At 34.3% G+C, this 26,750-nt stretch overlaps 1 protein-coding gene across 1 annotated transcript in view; it reads right to left on the bottom strand.

The window, feature by feature from the left end:
• Positions 1–26,750, bottom strand: part of LOC109064724 (A disintegrin and metalloproteinase with thrombospondin motifs 17-like) — an 86,042-nt gene that overhangs the window by 15,502 nt on the left and 43,790 nt on the right. Inside the window, exons 9-17 of the mRNA XM_042761333.1 lie at positions 24,836–24,937; positions 23,832–23,977; positions 20,667–20,836; positions 19,576–19,703; positions 16,076–16,196; positions 15,732–15,806; positions 11,171–11,251; positions 7,842–7,999; positions 3,847–4,006 (exon numbers count right to left, since the gene is read on the bottom strand). Coding sequence (XP_042617267.1) covers positions 3,847–4,006; positions 7,842–7,999; positions 11,171–11,251; positions 15,732–15,806; positions 16,076–16,196; positions 19,576–19,703; positions 20,667–20,836; positions 23,832–23,977; positions 24,836–24,937 — 1,141 coding nt within the window. The remainder of the gene's footprint in view (positions 1–3,846; positions 4,007–7,841; positions 8,000–11,170; positions 11,252–15,731; positions 15,807–16,075; positions 16,197–19,575; positions 19,704–20,666; positions 20,837–23,831; positions 23,978–24,835; positions 24,938–26,750) is intronic.

Below are 26,750 nucleotides of genomic sequence, written 5' to 3'. Positions count from 1 at the left end.
TAGTTAGTGTAATTACTCATTCTGTCCACCAGTACAGTTAATAATCTCATCAGCTCCTGTGTATATTATGTTATTTAAGCCCCTCGGTTTAGTTCCTTCGTCTGGTATTGTTTGTGTTTCTTCTCTATTGGATTAAACTACATTTATTTTGAATTACTGTGTCTACCGTCATCATCCTTGAACCAAATGTGACAACAATAAAAACATTAAAATTATATATATTTTTAATAATAATAACTCTAACTAGCTCATATACTGATATATTCACTAAGGCGGCATCTAATGATAGTTATAGTTATTATTCTTGGTGTAAACAGGCCTTTACAGCAAGGACAAAATATATATATATATGTAACTAATAAATAATTCAATTAGAATAAATTATTTAAAACATTATATATATATATATGAATATTATCTATAAATATTATCTATTTATATAGTATTTATAACTAGCTAACTAATAAATAATTCAATTAGAATAAATTATTTAAAACATTAAATAAATAATGTTTAACAAATAATTGCATTTAAAAACCATAATAAATACTAAATTAAAAAATACATAAAAATAATATTAATAAATTAATAAAAATGATATTTTAATAATAATTCTAGCTGTAAACTAACTCATATTTTAAACTGTGAATTTAAATGTCAAAAGGAACAACATCTCCTAAAAAAAAAAAAAAGTATAAATAGTGCGAGTAGTGCATTCACACTGAAAATTCCAAAAAGAAAAAGTGCACTTTAAGCACCCGGATGGTGCACTTAAATAACCGAAAAAAACGAAGTGTGGAATGTTGGACATTTCATGCATTCAACTGTCGCAGCTTTAATTACATAACGAAGGGGGAGGGGCTATCAGACTCCAATCATGACAAAATAACCTTATATAATTCATACACTACATGGTTGAGTACATAGTGCATAGTGTAGAGTGCGTCATTTGGGACGCAGCTATGGTTACATAATAACAATTAGCTTTTGGGCAGTTTGAGATGTCCGCACAAGTTTACTAACAATCCACTGAGGATGTTAATGTTTGGACTGAGTGGAGGGCTTTGGCAAGCGCTGCGGTGACTCTGTACAGGGGGTGTTTAACCGTGTTTTCTCTGGCACGTGTGAGCATTTGCGTCTGATCTGATGTTGTCTGCTCCACTTTCACCTCCCAACCAGCCATGTCCCATTTCAGGTAATTGCAGAACAAAACATTTCTAATTAGAAATAACAATACGAGGTTATTTCTAGCGGTCATCTATGGAGTCGGGGGTCCTTTTGTGGTCATGACCAAATTAGCAGAGGGGGGAAGCACTGACCCATGTAACCGGCGCTGAATTTGCCCGGGACCTTTAATTTGCTGTGAATTCTTAATGTTGTTGTTGCTTCAGAAGTTGGCGGGACACCAGACTGTAGGATTAGCCATGTCATTAATTTTGTGTTGTTCTACGTTTGCCAAGAAAAACCATGAGCAGTCGGAGACAGAGATTAATTCCTGTGAGCGGTGAGCGGTGAAGGGCAGCCTAAGAGACACAGAGACAGAAGCTTTGCTCCAAAACATAGTGCGCTGCCTACATAGTCAGCATTTTAGCCATCATGTGTGTGTCCCAGATGCAAAGCTTGTTCCTAAAGATAGGAAATCTTTTTTTGGTGTAAGGACGCATCACATTTCATGTACAGAATAATTTATAGACAGATTAATGCAATGAGATCAATGCAAAAATAAATGAATCACTGTGGTACATCTTAGGGTCAACACTTTTAATTTTTTTTTAACAAATTAATACTTTTACTTAGCAAGGATGCATAAAATTGTTCAAAAGTGACAGTAAAGACATTTATAATGTTATAAAAGAATGCTGAAAAAAGTATTTTGGTTTCCATAACAATATGAAGAAGCACAACTGTTCGTTCTGATTATCAATGTTGAAAACAGTTGTGCTGCTTATTGGAAACCATTTTTTAAAAAATATGTATTTGAATTAAAAATCTTGTGTAATGTATTTGCTGTTATGTTTGATCAACTAAATGCATCCTTGCTAAAATTAATAATAATAATAATAATTAAATTAAAAATGATTTTACTGACTCAACAGAAAGAGAGAGCATAACATAAATTAAATTAAATCTATACTTACTAAATTACAAATCTACACTTATTCTGCTGGAAATAGTGTTTCAAAAGAGCTGATTACCAGCAGTTTCAATGTATAGTATTTTAAATAGTTCTAAATAGCATATTATGGATTACATTACAATTACAATTACATTACAATTATTGAGCATGCATGTTAATTCACATTTTTATATTTTATTCATTTCTCACACACACATAGATGTTGATCTTGAAAATGATCTACAGAGGGCAAAAAAGGAGGTGATTAAAAGTAAAAGTGTAACCATTTATAATATAAAAACACTTTTTCTAAAATTGTAACTTTTAATCTTGATGTTTAATTAGTTAGGTGAAGTTTGCGCCTACTGTCCATTTGTCATCTACTTATACAGACACAGAACGCACCAAAATTTATGCAAATAATTTATCAAATAATGTTCTTTTAATGTATGTATCCATGAGCTAGTGCTTGAGGTGATTATAAGAGATCCTAATTCATTCACCCCAGCTTTATTAATGTATGACACGCATTTGCTGGCATCATTAAACACATCATTACATTCATCAGTTCATAACTGGCTCGAGGGATCGATGCCAACCACAAAACAACCTCTGTTTCATAGATGTGTCTAGAAGTTTCCAAAAACAGACTTTTTCAGGCCAGAACATGATTTGCAACTCATGTCAAAAACATGAAGTAGAATGAACTGCCCTTAAAAACTCAATTCATCACACAGAAGCAACAGCACTTAACAATTGCTTTAGAAATAGATTTAATTCATGTTATTGTGTGCACAAGCTGATGCAACACTTCTCGCAGACAATGCCCTTAGGAAGCAATAACCACATCGAAGAAACAAGCAGATCAGCGGTAAAACGGGAGCAATTTGAGGGAAGACTGCATGCCGGTGTGTTGCAGATACATGTCCGCCTGCTATGAGATTCATAAATATAACCAACTGTCATGCTCAGACGGGCTTAGAAAATGAGACAGGCCTCAGAGTCACCTTTTGGGTAATTTTATGCAAGCAAAAGACTTGTTCAGTCTCAAGTGAATAACGCTTCCACCACATGTAACGACTTTCACTGACAGCATCTCTTTCTGCACGCTTTATTCCTTTGTGAGTCAATTAGTGCTGATATCATTTATCTGAGATTCCTTTTTCATAGCAGTAATTATTATTTGGGGGGCTTTAACCTGCTAGATATAATCACACAGCTGCGCTGACCATAACAGTCACACGGCCTCACAGAAACACAGCTGGACAGCAGACGGACATTAACAGCTTCAAGACTGAAAGGGAGTTTAATGAAACCTTTAGGAAACTTCCCTAATCAGCTTCTAATGCACTCTTAAAAATAAAGGTTCAGAAAGGGAGTTTTTGCAATGATGCAATGGAAGAACCATTTTTGGTTCCACAAAGGAGCTTTAGGTCACCAGTTCTAAATAAGAAACATTTCTTCTTAGTGTGAAGAACATTTTAATTATCTAAAGCTTCTTTCCACTACAGAGTGCATAATGCCCGTTCACTTTTTCAGCAGTGCTGGTTCCTGAAGTATGTTTTAGCCATTCATTTTGCTTTTACTTCCAGAACCCGACTGCGGCACTCTTTAAAGAATGTTTTGCAGACTGGAAATGTTCTTCAGGGAACAGTAGATGCCTTTACTTTTAAGGATGTACTCATGAGAATAATGGCAGATGGGGATTGTGGGTAACTAGCGGCACAAACCTCCTCCGCAGTGCACGCTGCAGTCCTCCCAGCTGCTGTGAGTCCACAGATACATGTGTTCTGGTTCCTTCACCGGATCACTGATGTTCTCCTGCGACTGGTTCAGGGCAACCGTGTATTCATAATGGATCCCATACGTCTGATCGTGGAACAGCAGAACCTGAGAGAAAAAGAGCAGTCAGGAGCTCTAGCCTTTCTTTATTAGCTTATGTGTTCTGTATTTTGTCCAAGATGATACTAATACTAATGAAGAAACAAACTCATCTACATCTTGGATTGCCTGATGGTGAGCACATTTTCAGCAAATTTTCAAATGTCACAAGTGAATATTCCCACTTGGGGCAAGATTGGCATGTGCCCAAATGCCCGTATGGTTGATCTGAACCTGTGCACACTGTATATTTTTCTCATCTAATTTGGAGTATTTTGCATCTATTTAGTTATTCAAGGTCAGGAAAAAACTCAATATCTGGTCTAAGGACGACTAGAGACATTAGAAATTTGCTGAACTATTCTGAATGAGTCTGAAAACACTCTGACCGTTTGAAGAGGAGCATCTGTCCACTAAAGGATGTCTGAGAGGAAAACTTCTTCTAAAGCCTGTATACTTCACTGTTCAATTACACTAATTAGAGATCTCTCTCAGGACACCTTCTGGCTCTCCAGACTAAACAAACCTTTTTGCTTTAAACTCTCGTTGACTGCGGGGGAGTGGAGATTATAAGACTATTCTCTTCATCATAAAGAGCTTTGAGGAGATATTAACTGAAACAACGCACCTGGATTATAGGATTAGAGGACTGGCTTTCATTAGATAGTGAGCAGTAAAGTGAGTTTCTGCGCTATTTTTTAATTAGTTAATCTTATCATGCACTAGATGGACGTCTTTGGTTATTGCTTAATTTTTTTAATTTGTAATTTTTTTCAACTGATAAGACATATTTCTTCAAATGAAGATCGATGCTTTAAAACACTTAATAAAGTTTTCTTCCTAAACAGATCAATTTTTCTTGATTTTATACAAATTGCTGATTTTTTTTACTGCACACATTTCTCTGTTCCAGTTTTTTTAACTAAAAATGTAAACATTTTCATTTATTAAAATACAGCTGAAATAAAATAAAATATAAAAATTAGACAAAAAATTACATTAAATGAAAATTAGAAATGAAAAGTAATAAAATCACTAAAATTTAAATAAATACAAATAAATGAAAGTGAAACTAAAAAACTACACAGAAAAAAAAAGTAAAGATGTACAGTACTTTAAAACAATTTTTTGAAAATAACCCAAAAGAAATGGCAAGGAACATGTTGGATTAAACATGAAATTTTCAAGAAAAAGCTCAAGTATTTTCTTGTAAAATGCACTCTAATCTTTGTTGTATTTACAACTTTGTAAAATCACTTTTACATTGTAATAAAATTGACAAAAGAACCTAAAAAATTACTAAAACAATCTAAAATTTAAATAAAAACTGAAAATATAAAAAGCTAATTCAAAATATAAATAAATACTATAACAGTATAAATAATGCTAAAATGTAAGGCTCAAAACATCAACAGACGACTGAAGTAAAGCCATACTGTCATATGATCTTCAGGTAAGTAGCACACAACACAGGAAATGCAATTTAATAAACTGTTCGCACAACTATCTTGACTTGTCAGTGTTTGGAAGGGGCCACCTGTGACTCAGAGCAAAGAAATAATGAGGACCCTGGAGAAAGAGCAGAAGAGGAAGAAGAAGTGAAGTGGATAGGGGAGGAGGAGAGGAAACAGGAGGGAAAAGTAGGAAGAGATATAAAAGGGGACGTAGGAGGAAGAGAGAGCAGGAGAGGTGGCCATCGAAGCAAGCCAAGAGAGTACAGCATGGCACCAGTAGCATGGGTTTTATTCCAAGGGAACCTATGAACTGATGAAATGCATGCCTTGAATGAAATGCAAGTCGAAACAAAAGCATCTTCTAAATGCACAAATGTGAAAGTAAACATGTACAAAATGATTATTGTTTAGATGAGATTATACTCATCCATTCAACTGCAAAAAATGATCTTCCTCCTCAGGATTTTTATCTTATTTTCCAGTACAAACATTTAAACATTCTTAAATCAAGATACATTTACACGAGTAGCAAAATTACTTTTTATAAAGTTTTAAATATGGATATTTGGTAACACATTAGTATAGGGTCTAATTCTCACTATTAACTAGCTGATTATTAGCATGCCTATTAGTAACATTTTGGCTGTGTCTCTCCATATCACCGTATGCTGCGTATGCTCTTCTGTATCATCCACGCCACAAAGACTTGATGTTTTCTTTCAAATCAAAGCTTAATACACATAGAAACAATGCATCCTTGTGGTGCGGATGATACAGAAGAGCATCAAAACATACAGTGATTTGGAGAGACACAGAGGAGACTGTTGACAAATTGTTGAATTGTTGAATAAAGTCGTTATTTTTGTTTTCTTTCGCTTACAAAAAATGTTCCCGTCGCTTCATATAACCCAGATTGCACGTCTGATGGCAGATGGAGTATTCTGACGATGACTTTCATACCTTTCCTGGACCTTGACACTGCTATTTACTTGGAAGTCTATAGGACAGTCACAAGCCTCACGGTGTTCATCCAAAATATCTAAAATTGTGTTCCAAAGACGAACAAAGATTTTACGGGTTTGGAACGACATGGGGATAAGTGATTAATGAAAAAATTTTCATTTTGGGGTGGAGTATATACCTTTAATATCTTGTCATTAATATGCCATCTTGCTTCTCAAGTAAAGTATCAAGGTCTTGATTCATGAAAGTTTGGATATTTGGAAAACGATATATACTGAGGCAGAAAATCCTTTTTATAGCAGTGTAAATAAAGTGTTACCTAATAAGAATGCAAAAGTGATTATGCAGTGAAGTGTATTAGTAAATTAAAAGCCAAAAAAGCGCAGTATTGATTGTGTTGAGAGCATGGATCTTGGCTTGGAGAAATCGGTAGAAACTGTAGGCGTACTTCGACTTTTGTTGACGTGTGTTTGGAGACCTGTTTTCTGTATTTCTTTCTGCAGCGCAGCATCAAGCTGCTTTTGCATTGTGAACGGGCTCTAACGCCACATGACATCATGATGAAATCATTGCAGCTGACACACGGGTGGAAAAGCAGCTCTAGACATGCATGAAGGTGAAGACTTCAGGTTCAGCAGTGGCTCCATCCCAAACACATCTGCGTTATTGCTTTCAAAACATTCTGCGTGATCTGTTTTCCATTCAGTTTATCTATTTGCTTTGGATTCAGCAGACTGCCATGTTTTCCGAAAATAACATATAGCATGTTTTGTTAATCCTGAAGTCGTTCATGATGATGGAAAAAAATGCCATTATTATACTATTATTATATCAACCAGAAACCAGGAGAACATGACAGCCACAGTCAGCATGAAAGCAAAATCGCCCCCATTTACTTTCTTAAAGTGACAATTTACCCAATAATGAAACTTCTGTCATTATTTACTCACTATCATGTCGATCCAAACCCATATGCTATTATTTTTTTCCAAAGAAGCACATGATATTATATGAGAAACTTTCATTTATTTATTTATTTATTTACTACATTTAAGCCATTTTAAGGCGTGAAGAAATTATTTTCACGGGGAAAAAAACATTTCAGGTCATTTTGATGATTAAAGATGAGTTTTAAAGGATAGAATTAGTGATTGCAAGGCAGACTTTAAGAAACATTTATGTTATGTTATGAAGATGAACTCTCTTCGGTGAGTAAATAATAATGACATCATTTTCATTCAGGGTTCATGATTCAATCAATTCTCTGAGGCCTACAGTATTTCCCACTGATCATATGATTATGGAAATAAAATGTGCAGCGGATGGCTTTTTACACTGATTTTAAAAGCACACTTCAGAAACGTGTGAAAGACATCTGTAAAGATCTAAGTAAGAGAAAGGTGCATATTAGGACCTAATGTATTTACCATGAGGTGGAGCGGAGTCTTTGTGGGTCCCTTGGCAGACATCTTTTCCCACAGTCCTCTCCTCACGTAGCGGACCGTGGTGCCAGCAAGCTCAAACTCCCCTGGCAGCTCGATTTTCCAGTCATTGTTTATGGATCGCTTGCTGGAGTCCTTCAGAGCTGCACCAGTCAAAGAGGAACACATTAATCTAATGCACACTACACCAGCATCATTACAGCAAAACTTAGTGAGTCAGTTATCAATTATTACAAAATCATTTGACTTGAGCCAACTTCAAAAAGGAGATTTTCTTAAAATACATGCCAATCCAACCGCGTGCAGTACCATATTCATGCATGCTTTATGATGCTTATAATTCAAAGTTAAAAAAAAAATCAGTGATGTACAATGTTTCCTTGACATCTAGCTGAAATAAGTTCATGCTCATTTAAAAGAAAAAATCTCAGAAGGCACCTGAAATCTTCATATCTATATCTATATTTTATTAAGTTTGTTATATTTTATGCTTTAGTTTAAGAAATTATAATAACCCTGGTACAGAGTCACATACATTACACTTTGATTTTATTGTAATGTGGGATGCACAATAAAATATTCAGCTGAACTTTAGCTTCAAAATAGTGTAGGATTTACTTTGCAACATTTCTTTTTTTACATTAAAAAATTGCTAGTACATTTCACAAATAATCAAGTAATGCATTTAATTAAACATGAAATCTTCAAGTAGAAAGATTGAAACTGTATTCTTGCAAAACGTAAATAATGTTTTTAATTATTATAAAATGATTTTCAGCATCAGTAAAAATGTATACTTCATGACAGTAATGGTGAGAACTATAATGTATTTTATAGCATTTTCTTTCTCAATGCATCTCTGCCTTCACATGGACCAAAATCCGAGCAATCTTTCTTACCATTATGCATTTGAACTTCTTGTGTTGAATGAGCTACTGCATATCATTCTTCCATCATTAGCGCACAATCAACCTATTTTTATACACATATACGATGACTCCATGTTTCAAAGCAGCGGAGGTTAAAGACGTGTGATTGCCCACAGTCTGCTGCAATGAAAACATGAACTGGTTTGTTTTGGAGAGCATCTGCGCTGAGCTCAATGGGAGGGGTTCGCTTTCATGTCACTACAAGCTTTTTGGCTGGAATTAAAAAATATTCTTCTGCTCTCTTACAAAAGATAGTAAACCAGACCAAGCTTAACATATGTTTACCTCGCCCTGTGTATGAATCACAGATTGCATCCTGCCGTTCAATGTTAAATGAAAGGCATTATAGAATCAAATTCATGTGTTGCTTGAAAAGTGTCACAATGGGGCATTAGAAAGCCTCTATACTTCACAACCTTATAATGTCTATAATACAGTCTATAAATTCTGAGAATGTGGGCATTTTTAATAACTTCAACCCAGGCAGTCATGTGATACTGACCTTCGGGAAAAGGGATGTTTGTTTAGGAATATGAAAGTGAAGCATTACTATGATCTGTCAGCATTATGTCTGAAGTTGGAAGGCGAGACACATTAATTCTGAAAGTTGAAGGCATCTTTTCAAAAACCTCTGACTCATTAAATTAAATTAAATTACAATGGATATGCTCATCAATTGTGGGCCAGCTGGACAAATGAAGTGTTAACAAGATTTATAATATTCTCTCAAGTGGGTTTCACTAAATACAAGAGAGAATCTCACGAAAGTCAAGACCATAACTGGTATATTTCACCCAAAATAAAAATAATTTTACAATTTATTTAAGAAAATGAATCCTTATAATTTTGCATTGTTAAATAAATTTCATGACATTTAAACACATCCCTTCCCCAAAGATTATTGCCATAATGCCAAAACTGAAAAAATCATCATAATCATCATCATCATCATCATCATCATCAATGTATTATTGAAAATGTATTTTGAATTTATGCATTTTAATTTATGCTATAAAAAGTATTTTTTTTATGAAAACAATTTACTATAATGGAAATTGCAAAAAATAAATAAATAAATAAATAAATAAAAAACATATGGACAAATTACATGAATTAAAATTGAAAGTAAAATTAAATTACATTTTGTTTAAATTTTGTTTATTAAAAATAAAAAGAATTTACATTTTAAGAAAATGAATCCCTATAATGTTGCATTGTTAAATAAATTTCATGACATTTAAACACATTGCCTCCCCAATGATTATTACCATAATGAAAAAACAGAAAAATTATCATCATCATTATCAATATATTATTGAAAAATTATTTAGAATTTATGCATTTTAATTTATGCTATAAAAAGTATTTTTTATGAAAACAATTAACTATAATGGAAATTGCAAAAAAAAAAAACGCAATCAGCAAAATATTATTTTACATTATTATTTTACGTTAATTTACATAATTTTCCTCCACAATTCTCTTTATCAAAATTAAAATTTACTTAATAATAATAATAATAATAATAATATTTATTAGTACTTACAATTTTAGGGATAAATGTATTTAAATGTCCTGAAATAATATCATAATCTAAATCTAAATCTATATATATATTTATTTATAGAATTGAATAAATGTGACCCTGGACCACAAAACCAGTCATAAGGGTAAATTTTTTAAAACTGAATAAATAAGCTTTCCATCGATGTATGTTTTTTGGGGGGGTAGGACAATATTTGTTCAAGATACAACTATTTGAAAATCTGGAATCTGAGGGTGCAAAAAATGAGAAAATCTCCTTTAAAGAAAATGAAGTTCTTAGCAATGCATATTACTAATCAAAAATTAAGTTTTTATATATTTACAGAATGAAATTTACAAAATATCTTCATGGAACATGATCTTTACTTAATATCCTAATGATTTTTTGTATAAAAGAAAAATCAATAATTTTGACCCATAAAATGTATTTTTGGCTACTGCTACAAATATACCCCAGCGACTTAAGACGGCTTTTGTGCTCCAGGGTCACATATACTACTTCCTTTGTTTATTAAAAACATCATTATATATAATATATTTCTTAGGGTGATTGTCCAGACTTCACTCACAAAAACTAATATTTAGTGGGCAAAAAAGTATTACAAAGTTAGTATTGAGCTGCATAAAGCAAATCTTTGTTATACGTTCTTAGCATGAGTTTCATCCTAATATGACAAGCAGCTTGTCAGCAGAGAAGCATCATTTGTCATAGCGCAGCATTAGAGACGACACCTGGCCTGATTCCTATCTACAGCCGTTACGGAGCTGCTCCAGTCTCCCTCAGATCCATTGTGTGGCCATTTAGAAGACTGTTGTTATGGCAACAGGTTGAGTAATTACCCAGAAAGCTATGGGACGGTTTGTCTTCCACAACTTTTATTCGCCGAGCTCCCACCGGAATGACAGCTGCCTCGATGTAACCTTTTGGAAGGAGAGAAATAAGAGGAGAAACGAGAGAAAGAAGGGTGGAAAATGAAAAGAGACGAGCAGGATTTCATACTAGTGCACAGGTGGGCAAACACAGGTGCAGGTGTGCATTTCTATAAATATGTTGTGTATGTGGATAAAGCACATGTGTCTGTCACTACACACAGTGTATATTCCTGGCCAGTCAGAGTAGATCATTCACAATGAATACGGTAAGTCTGAATCATAAATCTTCACCATCTCAAGATATTATTGTCGGGCCAGTAATGATAAACCATCATCTGCTGTGCTGTTTATACACACATTGGCCACATGGAAAGTGATGCTAAACCTCATCGTCAGATACGGAGCAGCTAACAGGACACAAACGGCTGATGGTCCTGTGTATGTGAGTAATTGCCATCAGTTCATCTCATTTAAAAAAGAGACCTTTGACACCTGTTTTCTCATATGAAGGATGAGACTCGTGTGACCCTGATTGAGATGATCTGACCTGCACTTTGGATGACGGTCTGAAATGGTTATTGTAAAGTGCTAGAGTCCTTTACTGCCTACACTTTGCACCAAAGCCGTTTTATACTCACCGTGTTATTCCTGGCATGATCACAAACATGCGGTTATCACTGCACACAGCACCACAAACCCCTGTTAAACACCCAAAACCACATGACCGGCCACCGGATTAGCATAAAACAAACCAACCCCAGATCAGAACCGCACACTCGTTCACATGCCACCACATCTGGAGGACCTGGAGTAACCGCTGGACTGTGGGATTCAGTTTCTGTTTGGTTTTGTTATGGAGAGCAATTCATCTCAGACAATGAAAGCTGAGAATATAGATGTAGGAAAGCTTTTCTGCCAAACGTTTTTCAGCCTCCCTGGAAGACTGAGTGAAATTTGTCAGGAACCTTTATTGCTCCAGTGATGTCTACCTTTTATAAAAGGAATAGCTCACATAGAGATGAAAATTATGCAGGGCTTGCAAAATTTCAAAATCCTTGGTAGCCCTTCGGGCCGGCATTCTTCAGATTTGAATAGCCCAAAATGAATTTAACTAGCCAGAATAAAAAAAAGACATCGGCTGAACTTTACTGCAGACAAATCAGCCTGATCAAAAACAAATGTGATTGTACTTTTTCTTCAAATAACAAGAGAGTAGGTGTGCAATGGATCACAAAATCCACTGCATGAATCATATCAGCTGAAGACGGGAGAAATGATACTGAAAATTCAGCTTTACGTCACAGGAATAAATTACATTTTAAAATATATTACATTACAAAGCAGTTATTTTAATTTGTAATCGGTTGTTTTATCTGCATTTTTAATCAAATAAATGCAGATTTAGTGAGTATAAGAGACTCTAACAGCTGCTTCATTTTAATTGACTTTTACCAAACTGAGGCACTCACTAAAAAATATAAAAAAACAAAATAATTCCACCAGAATAAAAAAAAGACTAAATAATAATCATAAGATGCATTATCTTCTTAAAAACAACAAAAAAAAAGCACACATTGTGCAACCCTAATCAAGCACAACAGTTCCAGAAGTAACGATCCCAATCATTCTCTCCACAGAGAGATCAATGTTTAGTGGTAACATGTAAACATTTCTGTATAGACCTACCATGAGCTCTGAAGTTAAGTGATTAATTATGATTCTGCCGAAGCCACGAGTCAGTCAAATTCATATTTAAACAAACTTACTGTATAATCAATGAGTATTATTCAATAGTTTAATACTGTACTGTCAATTCTGATTCAGTTATGTCATTCTTTGGGGTCAGCGAGATTTATTAATGTTTCTGAAAGTACTGTAAGTCTTATATGCTCACCAAAAATATCTGATAAAAAAATACAGGAATATTATGAAATAATTTTACAATTTAAAATACATGTTTTCTATTAAAATATATTTTAAAATGTAATTTATTCCTGTGATGTAAAGCTGAATTTTCAGCATCATTACTCCAGTCTTCAGTGTCACATGATCCTTCAGAAATCATTCTAATATGCTGATTTACTGCTCAAGAAACATTTATTATTATTATCAATGCTGAAAATAGTTTCATATTTATGTGGAAATTGTGATAATTTTCTTTCAAGATTCTTTGATGAATAGAACATTCATAAAAACAGGATTAATTTGAAAAAAAAAAAAAAAAAAAAAACATTTTGTGCAAGGTCTTGCCACTTTTGATCAATTTAATGTTTCCTTTCTAAATAAAAGTATTATTTCTTAAATAAATAAATAAATAAATCTTTTGAATGGTAGTGCACCTATGGGAAAAAAAAATGAATGGGAAAAATACTTCCAGAAGCAAAAGTGGTTAAATGTGAAAGAGTGAGAGTCAGATCTTTATAAAGAAGTGAAATTCTCTCATGACTGCTCTTGAAAAGTCACTAAAACCCACCTTTACACAGTCAGAACTGGTTTCAGAAGCCCCAAAGATTCATTTAAAGATTTATTTAAAAGAGCAAACTTAATTTTCAGGATGAATTTTTTATGAGGCCCTCGCAAACAAAAGAAAATCAGTCAATTTGACTGCTGAAACTGTACAGTTGCTTTCTGTCCTTTGCAACTGTTGCTTGTCAGATTGCATTAGATCTTTAGTAAAAGTCAAAGCAGACTGTACTACATCATGTCAGACTGTATTAGGGCTGGTTGATATATCGCATGAGATTGTCATGCGCATTTCGTCAGTAAAGCCGGTTCCCTGATTACCGGTAAATCACCATCAACTACTTTCAAATGGAGTGGCATTTAATAGACAGAGACCAATATCACTCAAAATAAAATCAATATCACTATCAAAATCGAATCATATCAAACGCGATATATCACCCAGCCCTAGACTGTATGATACAAGACTGACAGTACCGATGGTCCGTTTTACTCCATCGATCTATGTCAAATTCCTCATTAATATGCACAAAGCCAAGAAAGGGGATTTTGGAAAAGGGGATTTTGTGGACTGCGAACTTGGATATGATCATAAAATGATGGTAATGCTAAATAACAAGACTTCTGATTGTCTCAAACAGCAAAAATCGAACTGTACGCATGCAGCTTTGGCTCAGCAATAACTGCTGGCAAAGTCTGAAGTCCTTCATGTTGTCCTAACGCATTCCCCATGCGGCTGGGCATGCATACATATCCCCACATTCAGCAGTGGACAGGATGATGATGGCCTGAAGCTACAGCAGTTAGAGACCGTTGGGACGCTTGGTGTTTTGGGAGGCACACAACGTGACCTTGGAGTCATCCGGACTGAATCCAGTGAATAACAACTCAAGAGCACGAGTCCTTACTCAGCTCATAAACAGAGTTTGGAATGACAAAAAGTTTTAACCTCTCCAAACATTCACTCAAACAGACCTAATGGAGCATGTCAGTTAAATGAAAACATCATGTTGACCAGAAAAGGGAAGTTCAACAAGACAAACTTTGAATTTTGTTCGGTGATAAGGATTTTTTCTAATCCAAATATCTTGACTTTGATAAGCCAATGCAATTAAACACACTACCGTTCAATTTTTTGTGATCACTACGGTTTTGAAATGTATACTTTTATTCAGCCAGGATGCATTAAATTGATCAAAACTGACTGTAAATATACATTTATATTATTCTTTTGAACTTTCTATTAAACAAAAAATCTTGCAAAGATAAATGTATCATGGTTTCCACTAAAATATAAAGCACCGCAACCTTTTTTCAACATTGATAATAATCAGAAATGTTTCTTGAGCAGCAAATCAGCATATTAGAATGATTTCTGAAGGATCATGTGACATGATGTGATACTTGAGTAAAGACTGCAATTTAAAATATATTTAAACACAAAATAGTTATTTTAAACTTTAATATTATCTATCAATTTTGGGCTGTATTTTTGATCAAATAAATACAGCCTTGGTGAAATAAGAAATTGTGTTATTTTAGTATTACTTCTATAATTATTAATACTATGAATTAGAATTCCTTTTTATAATTTCAGTTTTCATTTTAATTTTAAATAAAATTTCAGTAAGTTCATCGTTTTCTTTTCTTATTGTTGTTATTTTTTATTCTGTCATTTATTTTTATTTCAGTTTTAGTCATTTAAGCAGTTCAACTTTCTATTTCAGTCAGCTGTCAAGTTTTTTTTAAGTTTTTTAAATTGAATTGTATTTTATTTCAGCTTTATTTCATTTAACAGAAACTATTTCAATAGATTTAGTTTTAGTTAAAAAGCACCAACAGTGATACGAATCTTATTTCATAAACACACAAAAAATAGTTTTTAATGATCGCAAACTTTTGAACGGTAGCGTATATTGTGTTGAAATAAATCAGAACATCATCTCTCCTAGTGTAAAGGTGTGTTTAATATAATCATTCAAGAGCAGTTGAGTGTTTATCCCACAGAATAGTTTGTTTCAAAACAACACACGCGCACACACATACGTCAAACCATGCATCTTACATGAGAAACACTTGAGAACAGCTCTGGGTTTCGACATCACGCACGTAGAAACCTTCTTACAAAGGCTATGAGGGACTGAGAGACACAAAACCAACATGGTCAATGGAAGAGGTTACTCGCTGTGCTTCTCTCTCTTTGTTAATTTAAACAAGCCCAAACCACTCCAAACTTAAGACACAACCACTCAGAAACTGCAGTGGTGGTCCATCAGAGGAGGTAAGAGAGTAGTAGAATTTAGTCTACGTTGTGTTGAGGACCAGCAGGCCTGATGACGCACTACAGCGAGACTGAAAGTTTATATTAACGTCAGATGAACATAAATGATTCCCCTCATTCTGACTCACCCATCCCTTTGGAGTGGTTGAAGTCTCCTTTGACGATCTTGCAGGATTTGCCGTCACCGTTGCAGATGCCACACCGGTCTTCTTTTGCAGATGAACCGATGATGCCGTCACAGCCGATTTTCTGTGAGAACAAAAAAACTTTGATTTCATGATCCATGAGTTACAGGAATGTAAAAACATTGATTGGTAAAATGTCACTCCAAACCTGTATGCTGTTAATTTATCAGTATAACATAAAGTTATATAACAAGGTTTTTTGGAGAATAACAAAGATTTTTAGTGTTCTTTTCAACTTTCTATTGATCAAAGACTCCAAAGTATCACAGTTTCCACAGAAAGCAGCAGAACTGTTTTCAACATTGATGATAATAATAAATGTTCCTTGAGCAGCGAATCAGTATATTAGAATGATTTCTGAAGGATCATGTGACACTGAAGACTGGAATAATGATGCTGGAAATTCTGTATTAAATGTCATTGTATGAAAAGAAAATCGTCTTTTTGTGCTCTACAAGAAAGAAAACACCATACAAAGGGTCAAAATATCTTTCATTTCTTCATTCAATAAATCTGTCCATTGCGACAAAAGAACACGCCAAGCAAGTTGTTGCCAAATGTTGATAACAAATCAGTGTTGAGCTGTAATATAATTCTGATTTCTCTGGCACAACATCAAGTCACATAAAGAATAATGGCTTAATGGTTGCATAACTTCAAACGCAACAAAATAACACCTGAAAGTGAAAGCCTTATCACATAAATCTTTAGCGAATGATTCAGAAACCTAATGTAAAATGCCATTAGTGAATGTTCTGTGGCAATCACCGCTGGTTTAACTGATGAATTATCTGGATGCACAGGAAGTCATTCTTCATTTCACTTCAGGAATGTGTTGCAGTTGCGTTATAAGGAGTCGTTCTGATTGGTTGTACTTTATGATCGAATGAGTCATGTCAGGCCCCATTTTTTGCATTCAAGTGTAGACAGATTGGACTCTTTCAACCAAAAATGAAAAATTGCTGAAATTGTACTCTCAGGCCATCCAAGATGTAGATGAGATTGTTTCGTCATCTGAACAGATTTGGAGAAATTATCATTCCATCACTTGCAGTAAATGGGTGCCGTCAGAATGAGAGTCCAAACAGGTGATAAAAACATCACAATAATCCACACCACTCCAGTCCATCAGCTTAAACCTCAAAAAGTCAAAAGATGCAAGTCTCTAACAAACAATTACATAATTTAAATCTTTTAACATTAAACCATCGCTTCTGGACAAAAGTCCATAATGACACTTTCTTCAGTGTAAAAGTCCACATCCTGCTATCCTCTCACATCAAAATCCACCAACATATGTGTTCAGAACTATTTTGGACTGTTTTTGCTTGTAATCAGTGCTTGATCTGTGCATATTTCTCTCCTGATTCACACAAGATGACTTTTTCACTGGAGAAAGCAAGATTATAGAGGAAGAAATGGTTTGAAGTTAAAAACATATTAATGATGGATTAATTCCTTATGCAGCTTTTCACTTCACAAGACATTAACTGATGGACTGGAGTGGTGTGGATTACTTGTGGATTATTGTGATGTTTTTTTCAGCTGTTTGGACTCTCATTCTGACGGCACCCATTCACTGCAGAGGATCCACTGGTGAGCAAGTGACGGAATGCTACATTTCTTGGATGATCTGAGGTTGAGCACATTTTCAGCAATTTAAATCAGTATTCTTCAGAAAAACAATGAGCATGTTTTCCTGAAAAACACTAACAAACATTTGACAAATTGGAAATTTGCAATGATGCTAATGACACTGAAAGAATCTTCTTGTTTGGATCCCATGTGCAAATGATGTCCTCCCTATAGTTGCTTCTGATTAAATCCAGGTAATCTCTGTCAGTGATTTCCTTCTTAATAGGCTCGCTTAAAAGTAAAAGCAGAATGGAATAAATAAACAGGAAAAGGTCACAGAAATCATATTTTCACTGAATAATCCTGGCGCTGAGCATCCGTTCACTCCCTCTGGATGTTTCTGACACAAGAGCTGCATTCAGACTCCGAATATGAGTGCTAACTCCAAAACAGCGATGCTGGGATTGTGGTCAGGACAAACCAGGACAGGATCTGACCCTGAATCTGCTCACTTCCTGTGGGGCAGCCCAGGTGGAGCATGTTTATATTACAGAATGAAGGAATGTAGTCAATGTTCAGGGCTGATGAATCCCTTCGCTCACGGACAGTAACCGCCACACATATGTGTGTGTGTGTGTGTGTTATAGTGCACACAGTGAAATCACTTCCAGACATTTTGACCTGTTTTTCTCAGTCCTGCTTTCTATTAGTGGAGGCGGCTTGCAGCCTGTGACCTCCTTTCAGTCTTGTACTCTTACTAGTGGCCATTGAGCAACAGTGTGTTTGACTGTAGAAACAGTGGCCAAAACTTAGCTTCCTAAGTGTGCAACGTGTCTTTAACTGTCAAACAATTACACTACTACACAACTCTCACAACTGTACTTTCTTATTCATTCTCTACCCTTGTTGGCTTTCCTAGCACTCTTTCATCAGTCTTTCTCTATGACAACACTCTTCTACAGACACAAAGCATCTTATTTAATTAAATACTCTTATGCAATGTCTTACTGTAAATCACTACAGAAAATGAACTGGTGCAATATGATCTCACACTCATCTTAAATCAATCGATCAGGCAGGTTTTAAACCTTAATCTTCATTAAATGCAACAGCTGTGTCATTTTTATGCTAAAACCTCTCATATGAGTCTTCTCATATTCCAGTTTCATTTCAGAGACAATGGCAATCAGTATGATATTTGAATGATGACTCTGTGAAAACTGTAAACACACTGTTCTTTTTGTCGATTTCTGGCTCAACCAAAGACGTGAGTTTGGAAGAAGAATGCATATAAAAAGGAATATATGATAGTATATGACAAAATGAGGGATTTTGAGAAAACTGGACAAGAAACAGTCATTATTTTATTTCATGCTTGAATACTTCACCCAAACATTAAAATGCATTTTTAATTTCAGTCTCTTCCCAACACAAAGCTATCGTATGACTTCATAAGACCATAAAATATAGTGCACAAGTCATCTAGACTATGTCTATGGTAATTTATGGTGTTTTTTTTTTTAATAATAATTATACATCAATCAGTTTAATGTAAATGCTTGCATAGTATTTGATATTTTAGTTTCAGGATATATTTCAACATGGAATTAATATAGAAATGTTGCCAATTGCAGTCTTATTCATGTTTGTATTGGGCTAAGATTTGAACTTAGGTTTAATAGTTTGAAAATAGTATGTGAACGTGTAATTTGGCTTTTAAATTAAAAATCTGCATATTAGAATGATTCCTGAAGGATCATGTGACACTGAAGACTGGAGTAATGATGCTGAAAATTCAGCTTTGATCACAGGAATAAATTACATTTGAAAAAATATTACAATAGAAAACAGTATATGAAAACACACACCTGACATTTTCCGCTCACACACAGGTCGCTCTCATAAGGCCCACATGGCGTTCCGTCCAGCACACGTTCTGCCACTAATACTGGTGCATCACTGCCAATGGGTGAACAATATAGAGCGCATGGCTTTTCTGGGAAATAAAAGCACACACACATAAATAAATGCTTCATTTAGCATGTACATGCATCATTTTTTAATGTTTCCGTTTGTTCACAAAATTCCTCCACAAATGAGTTCTATCGGATCCAATCTGTATGGATTGAGTTTTGAGGCTGAAAGAGGCACAAGTTTCTGTACTTTCAGTAAGAACACATGAAGTGCAGTCACGGTGTTCCGTGGCACAGTTTTTCTGAGGAGTCTACTTAAGAAGATCACAAGCCTGTTTCTGAGTGACATGTTGTGATTTAAGAGCAGCTTTGGGCTCCTTTAGTCTGCAGAAGATGAAAGTTCACTGATTGAACGTCTGTAAGTGACTCTCGAGCGATCTGAGTTTGGAGAGCCTGTGTTTCTGCCATTGTGAGGTAAAATAGAGAGAGCGCGTTTGAGTGCTGCGGCTTCATTGCTTTCGTCACAGAGTGAAGCCTTTCAGGTACACAGATTTTATGCAGATTTTTCAATATGATAATCAATATGCAGAAAAAAAGTAGACAGAGAGACAGATAGATGGATAGACAAACAGACAGATGATTAGATGATGGATGGATAGATCATCTGGGTCATATTTGCATTTTCTGCAGTGATTGGTCATAACTCTAACCTTGAAATGAGGATTAGATATAAAATAATGTCTTCTAAATCATTCATACATGTGAAAATCACAGCTGTAATCTGGCTCAGAGGAAGACAGGAATAATGTCTTTGTGGCAGTTTTTATTTTTATTTTTTTTGCTGATTAAGGGATAGTACAAGACTTCTTCAGCTTACAAATTGTTGTCAAAAGCAAAAAAAGCTACAAAATGCATGATATTTTGTGTGAAAGTATAACAGTGTGTGAAAGAAAAACAGGCACTATTTCTGGAATCAGCATAGCAAAATCAGTATGAAACAAATATTGGCTTTCATTCAGCAAACAGAGGTGTATTTTTAGTCTTACCATCGTCGATCACAGCTGTCCACATCTGGCTTTTCTTCTTACTGGGCTGCCGGTCATGAGACCGACACTGCTGGTCTCTAAACGTAGGCAGACCCTTGGAACACGGTGGCCCTTCACACACTTTGTGCTCCACGCTGGCCTTCTGACAGTACTTCCCTCCTGGACCAGGCCTGGAGAACCACAACCATGAACCAAAAACATGAAGATCAGTATCCTAGCTGTAGGGTGAGGATTGAGAAGAGGAGACGTGAGGAGGAGGGAGGGGTTTGAGGCCCCATAAACCTTCATTAGAACATGTTTCACTTGCTCAAATGATGACAGCAGACATGACGACAGTCTAAAACCTGTTCAGTAACAAGTCTCCTCACATTCTCACAGGCTCCATCATGTTCCATCATTCAATCTGTCTCGTCTTCTGTGAGAGTGTCTTCAAACTGTCGTATTTCCCTCATTTGAATGTATTACAGAGTTTGCCAGGCATATACTGAGATCTCTCAAACATTCTAATTAGGGTTTATTTAATTAATTTTTTTAATTTATTTACACCCCAACCGCTCAACGAACAGACCATTTGTGACCCTGGACCACAAAACCAGTTTTAAGTGTAAATTTTTCGAAATTGAGATTTATACATCATCTGAAAGCTGAATAAATAAGCTTTCCATTGATGTATGGTTTATTAGGATCTGACAATATTTGGTCGAGATACAACTATTTGAAAATCTGGAGGGTGCAAAAAAAATCTAAATACTGAGAAAATCCCCTTTAACGTTGTCCAAATGAATTCTTAACAATGCATATTACTAATCAAAAATTAAGTTTTGATTTATTTACAGTAGGAAACTTACTAAATATCTTCATGAAACATGATCTTTAATTAATATCCTAATGATTTTTGGCATAAAAGAAAAATCGATAATGTTGACCCATACAATGTATTTTTTTTTTTTTTTTGGCTATTGCTACAAATTACCCCAGCAACTGTTTTTATTGGCAAATCTCTTATTTTCACCTAGGCTGCATTTATTGTTTTCTATTTGAATTTATTTTAAAATGCAATTTATTCCTGTGAATTTTCAGCATCATTACTCCAGTCTTCAGTGTCACATGATCCTTTAGAAATCATTCTAGTGTGTTGATTTGCTGCTCAAGAAACATTTATTTTTTATCATCAATGCTGAAAGCAGCTGTGCTGCAATTGTTGATGACTAAAAATAACAACATTTATTTAAAATAGAATTCTTTTGTAACATTATAAATGTCTTTAATGTCACTTTTGATTGATTTAATGCATCATGCTGCATAAAAGTATTAATTTCTTTCAAAAAAATTTTTACTGACCTCAAACTTTTGAATGGAAGTGTAAACTTAAATCTACTTCTGTTTCATGTAAACTTGTAAGGCTATTTAAAGTCAAAGATAAATACTGTTCTCAACCCATTACTTCTCTAATGTCTTGCATCTCTGACTGAAACATGCTATTTAAAGGGGTCATCGGATGCCCATTTTCCACAAGTTGATATTATTCTTTAGGGTCTTAATGAAAAGTCTGTAATATAGTTTGGTTAAAATTTCCCAATGGTAGTGTAAAACAGTACCCTTTTTACCCTGTCAAAAACAGCTCTCTTCAGAGCACGCATTTATGTAGATCAGGGGCACATTCCCTTCAGAAACAAATGTAATCCACTGTGTTTTCAGTGGCTCAGATGTCAGGAGTAAATGACGACTGCTATGTTCATTAGTATATCCAACAACAGAACACCTCGATTGCTTAGACATTCTTGTCTACATCTGCTCCGGCGGTGAAACAATGGTGGACTGATGACAGGCACTCAGGGCGGGTCTAAGGTAAGATGCCAGTCCAGTCTGTGCTGAAACGCTAGTGTCAATCAAAAAATCATGGGAGGGGCCTGTCTGTGTGACGTCATAAACACAGGCATCTGAGATCGGCTCAATTTGAGAAAGGGGAAATCATTTAACAAGATTAAAAAAAAAACACTGGGTGGATTTTTATCATTATAGGGTGGTTGTGTACACACACTGCCAAAACACATTTAGTTCAAACAACTTGTAAAAATGCATGTAGCATCTGATGACCGCTTTAAAGTTAAGAAATGTAGGGAGGGACTTGACTGTATCCATCAGGAATTGATTAGATCATAAAAAGTGGTGTTACATACCAGAACCGAAGCCAGACTTGAATGCAAGTTTGCTAAAATGATGCCAAAACAGCTATTTGGCTATTGATTAACATAATCGAATAGCCAGCAAACCCAAAATGATGTCAGCAGAAAAGTTATATTTTGATGGAAGTTTTTCTATGAAATGAGCTTATGAATCATTCAGAATAAGATTTCATGTTGACTAGATTAAAGCATTAGCTCACTAGCCTCAAACAGAATGCAAAACCTAAAACCTGAACTTACCTAAATCTGCTGTTTTTTTTCCAGCAAATGCAAATCTAGTTTCTTCCTCATACTCTTTCTTACCCCTTTTCCACTATTAAAAAAGTAGACAGACCGTGACTTGTATGTCAGCCTTATTTTTCTTCCTTTTTGCTCTTCGGATTGCTTGATGCAGCTCCAAGTGTTTTACGATCCATGGTGCACAAAAGAGCGATTACCTCGCGAACGTGGCACGAGACGTTACGAGCGTCCAAAACAAAAACCGCACATCTTAGACCACCATTCGCAAATTGCATGCTGTTCCTGTTGGAAACAACCGAAGAGCTTTGAGTTATTACATCATGTTTTAAAAAACTCTAAAACAAGCTCTCTGGTGGGCTGTCAGGCATTGAGAAATGACACTCGGAGAGAAACGGCATCATTAGATAAAGGAGGAGATCGAGAGGAAAACTTGTTCCTGCCAAAACACAAACTGGATTATTGTGGTGCATTGTGGGTTTGGATGCTGCCTGTGTTTGCATCGAGTCAGATCATCTCTGGACCTCAGCCTGTTTGTTCACAATATTAGATGCACAACTAGCTAGTTTTGTATAACAAACCACAACAGGCACTTAAGTCTGTGAAAGTAAAACTGGATGGTGAGTGATGAGTCGTTTATATCAGGTAACACTGACTTGCTGACTACTTTTCTGAATGACTAGTACTCATTCAAGCCTTAGTTAATATGGACGGAGAGAAAGTGAGAGATGTAAAGGCTTACGGTGGGTTGTCACATTTCCTCTGTCTGAAGCAGGCTCCTGTGCCACATGTTCGGCTGCACATGCTCCACGTGCTCCACGGACTCCAGTCTCCATCTACATGCTGTGGGATGGGCGTCTTACTGACACACTCACCAGCCCTGCACCACTGAGAAAGACACACACATTCGTGTTAATCCAGCTAAATAAAGACAAACCACAGATTTAATTTCCTTTACATGAAGATGATTACAAGTGGTTCTGCGGTATTGACACTTTGCAAATATTATAGGATTTGTTGCCAAACGCTACCCTCATTTATAAAACTGCTGCAATGATGAATTTTATGTTTTAAGAAATTCAAGTTGAAAATCCCCTTTTAAATGAACACTACAGCTTTTTTTAATGGTTTAAAAAAGAAGTCTCCTCTACTCACCAAGGATGCATTTATTTGATATAAAATACAGTATAATCAGTAATACTGTGAAATATTATTACAATTTAAAAGAAGTGTTTTCTATTTGAATATATATTAAAATTTAAATGTATTTTTGTGATGCAAAGCTGAATTTTCAGCATCATTACTCCAGTCTTCAGTGTCACATGATCCTTCAGAAATCATGCTAATAGTTGCCGCTCAAGAAACATTTCTGATTATTATCAATGTGGAAAACAGTTATGCTGATTAATATTTTTGGATAAACTGTGAAACACTTTATTGATCATTTGAATGAACATTTATTTGAAATATAAATATTTTTAGGAATGTTATAAATGTGTTTACTGTCACTTTTGTTTCATTTAATGTGTCCTTTCTAAATAAAATTATTAATTAAAAAATGAAAATACACATATTTTTATTATTCCTATCTATTTAATGCGTCCTTGCTGAATAAATGTATTAATGTCCTTTAAAAGTATACAAAAAAAGCATTTGAACAGTAGTGAACATCATTAGTTTTAAGTATTCTTTCTTACATTTGATTATGTACAATTTCCTTTATAATATTAAAGATAAGCTGGTGACCTTGTCGGATCCACATTCTGTGCCGTCCAGTGGTGGATCTAGTTTGGTTTTACATGAAGTGTCTCCTTCCACCAAACACCAGAGACCAGCACACATCAGGTGCTGAAACAACACACAGAATAGAAATAATTTGATCATTTGTGTTTCATTCTTACTTGATTTCATTGTTAGAAAACAGTATCTAGGACCCAAACCTGCATTACCCGAGTGAAAAACACACATTATACAGAATTATCCCATAGTAAAGAAAAAGCACAAATAAAATCTCACTAATATCTCAATGGCAAAATAAAATAAAATTAAAAAATTAATAAAAAATTAAATTAAAAATTAAAAATTAAAAATTAAAAATTAAAAATTAAATTAAATTAAATTAAATTAAATTAAATTAAATTAAATTAAATTAAATTAAATTAAATTAAATTAAATTAAATTAAATTAAGCTATTTCATATAACCAAACTCCTCAAAAAAAGAGAGTTAATTATCCAACAGCTCTTGAGATGGACAGTATTTTCTATGTTCGTATTTTTACGTTAGCCAGACACGCTCCTTTACTTTGTGCTAAATCACATTTTCCAATCTCACAGAGAGAAACTTTTCAAAGGTGGCAGGACATACATTAAATTGGCTTATTTACACTCTCTTTTATGTCAGCTCCTCTCTACCTTTCAGAAACTGACTATTCATCTTCTTCACGCATGTTTTATGTGAATCTAGGTATCTGCTGTAGCACTGCACGATGTGTAGATGGTATACAGTGATGGACAGGCAGCGGGTGGAAATGTTTGCAGCGATGATCTGAACAGTTACAGCTGATGATTACACGCTCAGGAAAGCATGAACTGACTGGGAACTGTTCAGATCAAACCTGATACGCCAGCACCTGCCACCCGTTCTGATGTTTTCACTATGGCAACTTATGAACTGAAACTTCCAGACGGAAATATCCAGAGATCTAAGGCTTTGCGTGGATAAACAGGATTAATGACTAAGTGCACATACTCTTTTATGATATTCACCTGCTACAAATGTAGCCTGGATAATTTTATACTTTCACTAGCTACATATGGGAATGATCCCAGGGCCAAGACAACACTAAACTAAACTAAACTAAACTAAACTAAACTAAACTAAACTAAACTAAACTAAACTAAACTAAACTAAACTAAAATGATGAAGACAAAATCGATTTTTTAAATTTAATTAATGGATATATTTTATAACAAATTAAAATGAATAAATAAATACATCCAAAAGTAAGATGTGAATTTAATTGTGACTTTATGTGAATAAAAAAATAAAATAAAATAATAAAAAAAAGACGAAGACAAAATTGACTTTTTAAAAATTAATTGAATTAATGGATATATTTTATAACAAATTAAATAAATACATACATACAAAAGTAAAATGTGAATTTAATTGTGACTGTGAATAAAATAAAATGATGAAGACAAAATGGATTTTTCAAATGTAATTTAATTAATGGAAATTTTTTTATATAAATTAAAATGTATAAACAAATAAATTAATAAATAAATAATTTTTTTACAAAAGTAAAATGTGTATTAAATTGTGACTTTATGAATAAAAATTAAATTAAATTAAATTAAATTGTGAATTCAGTCAATGGGCATTTTATTAAAATAACTTTTCTGAGACTCGGGTTTAAATATTTGCTGTTTAACAACAGCAGAAACATTTAGATGTATAACATAAATTATTATACCACAATTATGAAGTGCAACATTTAATACTGTGACTATTACAAAGGCCAAACAAATTCATACCAAATTAATGTTTAATGTTTAATGTGTATATTTTATTTCTTAATTTATGACTTTTATTTTCATTTAAACTAGTACCATTTAAACTATATATATATATTTATTTATTTATTTATATTAAAATGT

Source organism: Cyprinus carpio, chromosome A7 (assembly GCF_018340385.1).
Source record: "Cyprinus carpio isolate SPL01 chromosome A7, ASM1834038v1, whole genome shotgun sequence".
Lineage (NCBI taxonomy): Eukaryota > Metazoa > Chordata > Actinopteri > Cypriniformes > Cyprinidae > Cyprinus > Cyprinus carpio.
The sequence above is the reverse complement of the archived record's forward strand: the minus strand, read 5'-3'. Positions and strand labels throughout refer to the sequence as shown.